General features: G+C 33.7%; 1 protein-coding gene across 2 annotated transcripts; it reads left to right on the top strand.

The window, feature by feature from the left end:
• Positions 1-315: 315 nt before the first annotated feature.
• Positions 316-7,297, top strand: LOC116113808 (ubiquitin-like domain-containing CTD phosphatase). Of its 2 annotated transcripts, XM_031399984.1 has the most exons (7): positions 316-446; positions 535-807; positions 4,061-4,205; positions 5,886-6,000; positions 6,082-6,145; positions 6,460-6,625; positions 6,810-7,297. In XM_031399984.1, exons 2-7 carry the CDS (start codon positions 536-538, stop codon positions 7,053-7,055), a joined length of 1,008 nt encoding a protein of 335 aa, XP_031255844.1. In that variant the 5' UTR covers positions 316-446; position 535; the 3' UTR covers positions 7,056-7,297. The 2 variants fall into 2 exon arrangements, with proteins under 2 accessions (XP_031255844.1, XP_031255835.1); XM_031399975.1 differs by lacking the exons at positions 316-446; positions 535-807 and adding an exon at positions 2,248-2,586.
• The last annotated feature ends 3,466 nt before the right edge of the window (positions 7,298-10,763 follow it).

Genomic DNA, 10,763 nt, shown 5'->3' with positions numbered 1-10,763 from the left:
CAATAGTCGTTTACAATTTCTTAAAATATAAAAATTTGATAATAAAATAAAAATAATATAATAAATAAACCCGCGCAACGCGCTGGCGTGCCATCTAGGTTAGTAATTTAAATAATATACCCACCAATTTATTCCTTCTAACAAAACATATTAATATAACATACTTACAAATTTATTTTAATTAATTAAATATATTTCTCTAAAGATTTTTAGTAATCTTCATGGTAATATATCATTCTATTAACACACCCTTAATGGTATATTGTTCGGCCTAAACTAATGTTATCCTTATTATTTTAAACATTTATATAAAAATTTGTGAAGTATCTACTTATCAAAAACTTTGAACAATTGAACTATGGAACGTGCCGGTACAGAGTACACACCGTGACGAAGTCGTTTGAACCCGTACACGAGTTCCCAAGTCTCCAACTCAGAACTAAGAAGTCGAATCTCTGACTCTGTTTTACATTAAAACCAGTGTTTTACACAACGAACCTTCACTCGCTCCACTTTTCTTTTTGCAAATTGCAGTATGGCTTCTGCTTCTTCAATCTCTGCTTCCACCTCCAATTTATCCGAAGAAGAGCTCACTCTCACTGTCAAGTGGAGCGGCAAGGAGTACACCGTCCGGGTCTGTGGGGACGACTCTGTGGCCGAGTTGAAACGTCGAATCTGTGAACTCACTAATGTTTTGCCCAAAAGACAGAAGCTTCTTTACCCAAAAGTCGGAAACAAACTCGCCGATGACTCTGTTTTGCTCTCGCAACTTCCCCTTAAGGCTTTTCTCAAGATGACCATGATTGGGTTCGTTTCTCTTTCTTTGATTGTATTTGAGGTTTTTGATACTGGGTTTGAATTTTTGTTTGTTTTTACTTACCTCTCTGTGAATTGGTTCGTTGATTTACTTGTGTTTTTTATATGAGGAACTGGTAGGTTTTAGGTTATGGTAATTGGGTTTATTTATTTATTATTTTTTTTAACAATTAGGATTTTATGCCGTTATGATTAATTAAAAAAAAAAAAAAAAAGAACTGGAGGAAGTTTTGCAATTCAGAGTTATGATAAATGGGTTTTTTAGATGTAAGGATTATGTTGTTGTGTTGTTATGATTATTGGGCTGGAGTTATTCAAAAGAAAATAAAAGAAAAAGTATTGATTTTTAACTTGAAAAATTGGTTTTTTTAAGGATTGAATTGATTTTATGGCTTTCTGGCGTTACAATTACAACTTGGTTTCGAGTTCATTTTTTTATGGCATCAACTGAACAAACTTGTGCGTATTGTAGTCTAATTACAAAAAGTGTTATTGGAAGACGATGTGGATGTTGGAGGACAATGGTAAGTTACCAACTTAGTAGAGCACCATTGATTAGTAATAAATCTTTCACAAGTTATGTAGAGAGAATTTTGATGTGAGTTCATGTATAAAGGTTTATTCATCTTTGGATTGGATAAAATTGCTACCTTGTTTGGCTAGAGGTTTGGCATGGACTCACTGGCTATATGTGCACCTTGCATGTATTTTGTCTGGCTTGAGGCTCAGTTGTTTTGGGTTTATTGAGTACTCTTTGTATTGGTTGGTTCTGATTGGACTCATTTCCGTATTGTGTTTGTCACATAAGAGGTCAATATGGGGCTTCTATTGGAGAGAGGCCGTCTCTAGTGTGAGAGAGCAGCTATGGGGGTTCGTTTTGGTGTTCAAATTTAACCTTTATATTGGAAAAATACTCAATAAGTTTGATCTGCATAGGGCACTCTTTGTCGTATATAGTGTTAAAAAGAATTTGAGATTCACCTTGGAAAATGAAGGATTGTGGGGCTAATAGTCTGAACTAGTGGAGATCATAATTGTCCTGAAGTTGTGGGTATGGATTGAATGGTGTGGCTTTTGAGTTTCAACCAGGAGATCAATCAATCAAATCCCTTTAGGGCCACCTACCCGGGATATCATATCCCATGAGTTTTCTTATTATTATAGGTTTTAAAGTGTGGTAGTAGTTCGTAACTTTGAACATACTGCACCACATATTTTGGAANTATTGTTCGGCCTAAACTAATGTTATCCTTATTATTTTAAACATTTATATAAAAATTTGTGAAGTATCTACTTATCAAAAACTTTGAACAATTGAACTATGGAACGTGCCGGTACAGAGTACACACCGTGACGAAGTCGTATGAGCCCGTACACGAGTTCCCAAGTCTCCAACTCAGAACTCAGAAGTCGAATCTCTGACCCTGTTTTACATTAAAACCAGTGTTTTACACAACGAACCTTCACTCGCTCCACTTTTCTTTTTGCAAATTGCAGTATGGCTTCTGCTTCTTCAATCTCTGCTTCCACCTCCAATTTATCCGAAGAAGAGCTCACTCTCACTGTCAAGTGGAGCGGCAAGGAGTACACCGTCCGGGTCTGTGGGGACGACTCTGTGGCCGAGTTGAAACGTCGAATCTGTGAACTCACTAATGTTTTGCCCAAAAGACAGAAGCTTCTTTACCCAAAAGTCGGAAACAAACTCGCCGATGACTCTGTTTTGCTCTCGCAACTTCCCCTTAAGGCTTTTCTCAAGATGACCATGATTGGGTTCGTTTCTCTTTCTTTGATTGTATTTGAGGTTTTTGATACTGGGTTTGAATTTTTGTTTGTTTTTACTTACCTCTCTGTGAATTGGTTCGTTGATTTACTTGTGTTTTTTATATGAGGAACTGGTAGGTTTTAGGTTATGGTAATTGGGTTTATTTATTTATTATTTTTTTTAACAATTAGGATTTTATGCCGTTATGATTAATTAAAAAAAAAAAAAAAAAGAACTGGAGGAAGTTTTGCAATTCAGAGTTATGATAAATGGGTTTTTTAGATGTAAGGATTATGTTGTTGTGTTGTTATGATTATTGGGCTGGAGTTATTCAAAAGAAAATAAAAGAAAAAGTATTGATTTTTAACTTGAAAAATTGGTTTTTTTAAGGATTGAATTGATTTTATGGCTTTCTGGCGTTACAATTACAACTTGGTTTCGAGTTCATTTTTTTATGGCATCAACTGAACAAACTTGTGCGTATTGTAGTCTAATTACAAAAAGTGTTATTGGAAGACGATGTGGATGTTGGAGGACAATGGTAAGTTACCAACTTAGTAGAGCACCATTGATTAGTAATAAATCTTTCACAAGTTATGTAGAGAGAATTTTGATGTGAGTTCATGTATAAAGGTTTATTCATCTTTGGATTGGATAAAATTGCTACCTTGTTTGGCTAGAGGTTTGACATGGACTCACTGGCTATATGTGCACCTTGCATGTATTTTGTCTGGCTTGAGGCTCAGTTGTTTTGGGTTTATTGAGTACTCTTTGTATTGGTTGGTTCTGATTGGACTCATTTCAGTATTGTGTTTGTCACATAAGAGGTCAATATGGGGCTTCTATTGGAGAGAGGCCGTCTCTAGTGTGAGAGAGCAGCTATGGGGGTTCGTTTTGGTGTTCAAATTTAACCTTTATATTGGAAAAATACTCAATAAGTTTGATCTGCATAGGGCACTCTTTGTCGTATATAGTGTTAAAAAGAATTTGAGATTCACCTTGGAAAATGAAGGATTGTGGGGCTAATAGTCTGAACTAGTGGAGATCATAATTGTCCTGAAGTTGTGGGTATGGATTGAATGGTGTGGCTTTTGAGTTTCAACCAGGAGATCAATCAATCAAATCCCTTTAGGGCCACCTACCCGGGATATCATATCCCATGAGTTTTCTTATTATTATAGGTTTTAAAGTGTGGTAGTAGTTCGTAACTTTGAACATACTGCACCACATATTTTGGAAATTTTTGGAAAAAAAAAAAAAAAGGAAAAAGACTTTAGTGAACTTCCGAGAGATGCCCAGAATGAGTAGCATTACAGTTAACTAACAAAAGTTGTCATAATATATGTTTTACCTTTTCTTAAATTTTTTTTTTTTTTTTTTTTTTTTTTAACGAGTTCACTCTAGTTCTAGAATTTGGCCTTTTTAATATTTTTTCCTGAATGTGTTATTTTTAATTGGTATTAAATTCAACCGAACTTACAGTACCGTTGAAGATGAAATAATTGTGGATCCAGTGGAATCTCCAGAAATTATTGATGATTTTGAACTTCGACAAGAAGAAGCTGTTGACATTAAGGATAAAGAGGTTAATAAGCAGAAATTGAGGAGACGTGTGAACCAATACAAGGTCAGTTGTCCTATCTTTTATTTTGTAAAGGAATAGTGATCAAATGTTTGTTTGAGGTGGTTGTGATTGATGCAGATGCAAATATACTAAATGTCTATTGAGAAAGTATATTAAGATGTGAAACGAAATCTTCATGAAGCTGATTCTTAGAAGCTGTATAACCTTTCATTGTCGTTCATACAACCCTTTTCTTTTTCTCATTCTTCTCTTTTTCCAATTTTTCTGTAATTCAAAGTGGGCGGTTGGGGATAGTCTGTGCCATTCTACTTCTATAAACCATAAAATTATTTTGTAATATATTTATAATGTGTATTTGATTTTGTCAATTAATTTCTTTTTTTTTTTTTTTTTTCTGATAATGCTTGCATAGACAATGTAGAACTTAGATATTTCTCTTCAGAATATTCACAATATCATTGGCCTTTATCACTGATATTCATTGCTAATATTTGAAGTAAATTAAAACATTTAGTCATTGGAGTATTACTGCTATTGATTTCAATTGACAAGGCATTATAAATGAAGTGTTGTAATCAGCATGTTGAATCAGATGAGGATAATTGTGGACACATTATTTCATTCTTTCTGTTTTTTTCTTTGCTTTTCCTAAAAGATATTCCTTGTTTCTGTTCAGTTTTAAAATGTAGTTTCAGCAAGTTAGATCTCTCGTAATATTTCTTCCAGAATTGAGGAAAAGTAGCTATATCGTTATTATTCTTTTATGGAGCTAAACTGTTTCGACAGTTATTACTATGTCCTTAGTCTTTACCATCTTGGCCACATGGCTATTTCTTCTCATTACCAATATATCCATTATTGCTCCACTATATTCCTACTGTTATTGCAGTTGCCACGATTTTATTTCATAATTTTTCTAAAAAAAAGCTTGTACTAAATATAAAATGTGATGAGCAAAAAATGAACAAGCTTTTGATAAAATGCAGGATAACGTAGGACACAGTTGCTACTTGCTACAACTTTGAAACCTCCTTTGTCTTTTTTATTTGTTGCTGTGAACATCTATGCCGGATCATAACAGTAACAATAGGCCAAGTTTCTTATATCCTTTTTCTTTTATTGAGACAGTCAGGGTGCTGTTTATAATGTGTTTAGTACAACTACACGGCGTTTGATGTGATTATTGGTTGCACTAGGTGGTTAAGAGCATTTAGATTTTTACTTTTTCTACCTCTGGTTCTTTAGTTTTTCTACTCTTAAATGTCCTAGATAGAGTAAGTATAGACACTTCCAATTGTCCTTGACTGATATTGTTTTGCCACTTATTTGATTCGGTTGCGTAATGTATGAATTAAATTAGAATGTCCAATTTTTTTTTAATAATATTCTGATTCATAGCACATTATGTTCATTCCTCTTTCAGACTTGCTAATTTATATTAGTATTTCTAACTTGCATTTCTAATTATTGTTATTTTGCTTAATGTTTTCATCACCAACATCTTCCTAAACTTTTAAAAGTAATTTTTGGAATGAAGCATGTTATTTGCATGCACCTTGTACCTGGGTAAATTACAAGGTATGCCAGTAAATAGATATTGCTTGATACTTTTTTATATCACATTAACTTACGCACATATAAGAAATCATATGGAATAGATGCTCTGCTTGCTCTATCACATGGCCTGGTGTCCTTGTTTCTTCTAAAGTGTATTAATTGTAGATTCAACTACGAACACCATGCCGTGAAGGAAAGAAACTGCTTGTTTTGGATATTGATTATACTTTATTTGATCACCGGTCCACGGCAGAGAATCCACTTCAACTTATGAGGCCTTGTAAGATCTTTTTCATAGCTAGTATGTACTTTAATTTCTTCGTATGTTCCGTAACAGTTAACTCTGGTATTGTATTTGCAGATCTTCATGAGTTTCTGACTGCTGCCTATGCTGAGTATGACATCATGATATGGTCTGCAACCAGGTTGCATTTTCGCTCATCTCTTTATTCTTTTACTTTTTCCAAGATAACGTTTCTGAAAGAGCTGGAGCTGATCTGTTTGAGAAATGCTTTCCCAGGCTTATTTGGAATTATCTCTCCAATTTTTTTGGTTAGGGATCTATGTCATAAATTTGAAAGTCCTCTTTAGGCAAAAAAGCTAGTATAGATTCTATGCTAAACACACCAGCTGGACAACGTATCTTGGTTGTCTCTGTTTATAAACTCTGGTCTTTGGAAACTGTATGTAACTAGTAAGAAACTTGTCTTAGAATTTTACATATATTGCGTTTCTGCAGCATGAAGTGGGTTGAGTTGAAGATGGAAGAGCTTGGGGTTCTCAATAATCCAAACTACAAAATCACAGCACTTCTAGACCATTTAGCTATGATCACAGTTCAATCAGATTCTCGTGGAATTTTCGATTGCAAGCCACTTGGCTTGATCTGGGCTCAGTTTCCTGAGGTACACAATGTAGATTATATTTTATTTTTCTCTGCCTGCAGCTTTTTCTACTGTATTGTAAAGGGAAGATTTGAAACATGTGAAACTCGTGATAACATTCTGATAATCTTTGAATGCTGTGAAGAAAGTGGAATCTGTCCTCTTTCATATGGTCAATAATGATGATTTTTTGTTCTATTTGCAGTTTTATAGTTCCAAAAACACCATAATGTTTGATGATCTACGAAGAAATTTTGTGTTAAATCCACAGAATGGGTTGACAATCAGGCCATTCAGGAAGGCCCATGCAAATCGAGAGAGTGATCAGGAACTTGTCAAACTCATGCAATACCTGCTAGCCATTGCCGATCTTGATGACTTGAGCTCCCTTGATCACGGTAACTGGGAATATTATTTCGAGGATAGTGCCAAAAGATGCAGGCATGCATGAGTGATGTTAGCAAGCTTTGAAATTTCAAACTGTTACTATGACCACCTTTTTAAGGTATGTTTTACGTCCTCCATTTAGTGTCTAAACTGGATACATCATGAAAATGTTTTAATAGAATAGACAGAACCTTGAAAATATCTGAACTTTGCCGGATTTCCAGTTTTGCAGCTAGTTTTTTATCTTTACATATGCACCGGAATTCAAATTTTGGTTTGATGAATGTGGCTTATTTGGTTCAACTAGTTTCCGATTTAGTCGTACTTTTTATATCCCCACGGTATCAAAAGATTTTTTTTTCTTTTTTCATCCACTGCTGTGATTGAAGTATTTGTGAATCTCACTTAAGATCCTTGAGAAAATCACAGTGGCGGGGCTACGAAAACCACAACTGACATTATTGTGTTAGGCTTCCCAACCATCGTGGGTTAATAAAACTTTATAACTGTGCATATAATTTTTTATTTCGGAAACCCTACCCTCTAGATTTTTCTCGTTGCTGAAAATGTTTTAATTTACTAGGCAATGTTTAATGTTAATTTTAGGGATGGGCACTAGGGGTGGGAAAATCCGGTTAACTGAACCGGATTTTGATAACCGGAAACCGAAACCGGATTGGTTTTCAGTTATAAATCGGTTGTAAACCTAACCAAACATATTCGGTTCGGTTAATCGGTTTTCAAACTGGTTTGCAATTACCCCCAAAAATTCTTAAATTTTTACATTCAATTCCCTAAATTCAAATATTTATTATTTTATATATAATTTCATGTTATTTTTCTCTTTTATTTTGGTGTTATTGTTGTATTCTTTGTATGAAAAATACATTAAATTACCTATTTGCAGATACTGATTCTAGAGTATGAAACAAAAACATAAAGAATTCAATTACACATTATTTAATAGTCAATACTCATTAATAAACTCAAAAACATAACATAAATTTAATTTGGCAATGTTAAATTAAACATAACATAAAATTACAAATTAAAAAAACTTAACATAACATAAATCATCTTCATCCCACAATGTTGGTGTTAGTGGAGTCTCTTGATTCCGTACTCCCTGGATTAGTTAATGGCACACGAAGAAGATCATTATCTGCAATTAACAACTATAAATATTAATAAATGAAAATAATAAAACATATGAAATATTATTATAATAAGTGGTGTATGTAGATTAAGCTGGAAGACCTAAATCCACGCATATTTATTGTGTTATCAAATTAAAACTTACTTATTAACATATACTACTATATATAATATCAACCATAATTCATGCATATTAAACATGCTTGTTAAAACCTATTTATTTATAAAAATATTGCATCAAAATTAATACTAGAATAGAAGTACGTATAAGGGTTCTACTTTTAATGGGATTAAGTGAGACTAAAAGCTGAAAAAAGTAATGAAGGAATAGAAAATACTAATGAAGAGGACTATATATGTCACATCCTAAGCCTATTAGTTCAATGTCGAATGCCTTGGCCTGCTTAATTTCCTTATTGTGGTTACAAAGAGGTGACATAAATTAAGCATATGCTATGATAACTTTAATGTATAATTCAATTACACATTACTCCCAAAGATCAGTTTACAACAAATAAACACAATAATTGTTAAAAAAAATTAACCAACCAAACCCTAAACCATTTAATCATCAATGATAATATACCTCATATATTGGAAATTTGTAATACTCTTCAATCATCAAGATGAGTTAGATTACTTTCCACTCCTGAAGAGAAAAACTCTACACAAAGTTGGACAAACAAGTTAGCTAAAATCATAAATAATACACATTACTCCCAAAGATCAATTCACAACAAATAAACACAATAATTGTTAAAAAAATTTAACCATCATAACCAAAAAATTTAACCAACATAACCAACCAAACCCTAAACCATTTAATCATCAATGATAATATACCTCATATATTGGAAATTTGTAATACTCTTCAATCATCAAGATGAGTTAGACTACTTTCCACTCCCGAAGAGAAAAACTCTACACAAAGTTGGACAAACAAGTTAGCTAAAATCATAAATAATGATGGAAAATAGATAATTATAATTGAAAGTTAACAAAAAATGTCACCTGACTCAATTTTAGATAATTCCTTTAAGCTTGCCTCAATGGTCAATGGTCCACGCGTATTCCTAATCCAATCCTGTGTATAGATAAGAGCCTCTACTATCTTAGTAGTAAGAGAGCTACGAAATGGATCTAATACATGACCTCTTGTACTAAAAGCCGATTCGGATGCAACCGTTGAAACAAGCATAGCCAACATATCTCGTGCTTTCATAGAGAGTACCACATATTTTGTTGAATTGGTTTTCCACCAATTCAAGATATCAAAAGTTTTGTCGTTGTCATTCTCACAATCGTCCGCTAAATACTTATCCAACTCAGTTATATGCTGAACAACTTTCTTTGCAACCTTTTTCTCATTATACATAACCTTCATGAAGTCCTCATTATCAGCATTTGCATCATGCACATTAATGTCAATTGAAACTTGAGATTTCTCACTTGACTGCTCATTTCATCCACCATAAGCAAAATGTATTGTTAAAATAAAGACAACAAAGCTTCCTTCACTTTTCTCATCAACTTGTCAGCTACAACAACATTATATGCCTCATTATCTACCCAGTCCACATATTCTAATTTGTGCCTAGGATCCAATACCTCTGCAATGAATAACATAATGTTGATATTATCAACATTTGACAATTACTTATCAAATTTCACTTTCATCCGTGTAGCCATATTACGTAAGCCAAGATCAGGACTTTTACACCACGTTGAAATCTTCAACTCAACGCCGAAAATCTCTTGCATGTATGCATTACCAGTAACATAAAGAGACATAGAGACACGTAGAATAGCATCGTAAAATACTTTCAAGAAAGGTAACAAGTAGTGAGCATACTCCCAATCAGTACTCATTGACAAACCTCGTGACCTATCACCACTAGTAAGCTCATCTACATACGTACTATCTTCCAATGCCAACAACTCAAAAGCTTTTTGAAATTTTAATGCCGCTTCCAACATCAAGTATGTAGAGTTCTACTAGGTTTCTACGTCAAGAACCAAATGACTTTTACTTGCGATTTTTTCTTTCTCCACGCACCCTTTAAATCTTTGTAACCTTGCTGGAAAAGACCTTACATACTTCACTGCTGAACGTATTCTAAATATGGAGTCATCCATTTCCTTTAACCCCTCTTTCACAATTAAACTCAAAATATGTGCACAATATCTCATGTGTAGAAAATCACCGTCCAATACACTTACCTTCCAACTTGCTAGTCTAGTCTTGAGATAGCTTACCCCAACATCATTAGAACTAGCATTGTCTATTGTGATTGTGAATACCTTATAAATACCCAAATCAAGCAAACACCGAACAACTGTCTTGCCAATCATTATACCTTTATGACTAGTGATTGGATAGAAATTTAAAATTCTTTTCTGTAGCTATCAATGATCATCAATGAAATGCGTAGTAAGACGCATATAATTAAGGTTCTGAATGCTTGTCCATGTATTAGTCGTTAGACAAACTCTGTGCGAAAACTGACTGAAAAACTTCAACTTTTGGCACTCTCCAATATATATTTTGAAGCAATCTTTAGTCACGGTTCTTCGGTAAGGTACTTGAAACCTAGGTTGTGCCACATTCATCACGTTG

Source organism: Pistacia vera, unplaced genomic scaffold, assembly GCF_008641045.1.
Source record: "Pistacia vera cultivar Batoury unplaced genomic scaffold, PisVer_v2 Contig121, whole genome shotgun sequence".
Classification (NCBI taxonomy): Eukaryota; Viridiplantae; Streptophyta; class Magnoliopsida; order Sapindales; family Anacardiaceae; genus Pistacia; species Pistacia vera.
This window is presented reverse-complemented; position numbering and strand designations above follow the sequence as displayed.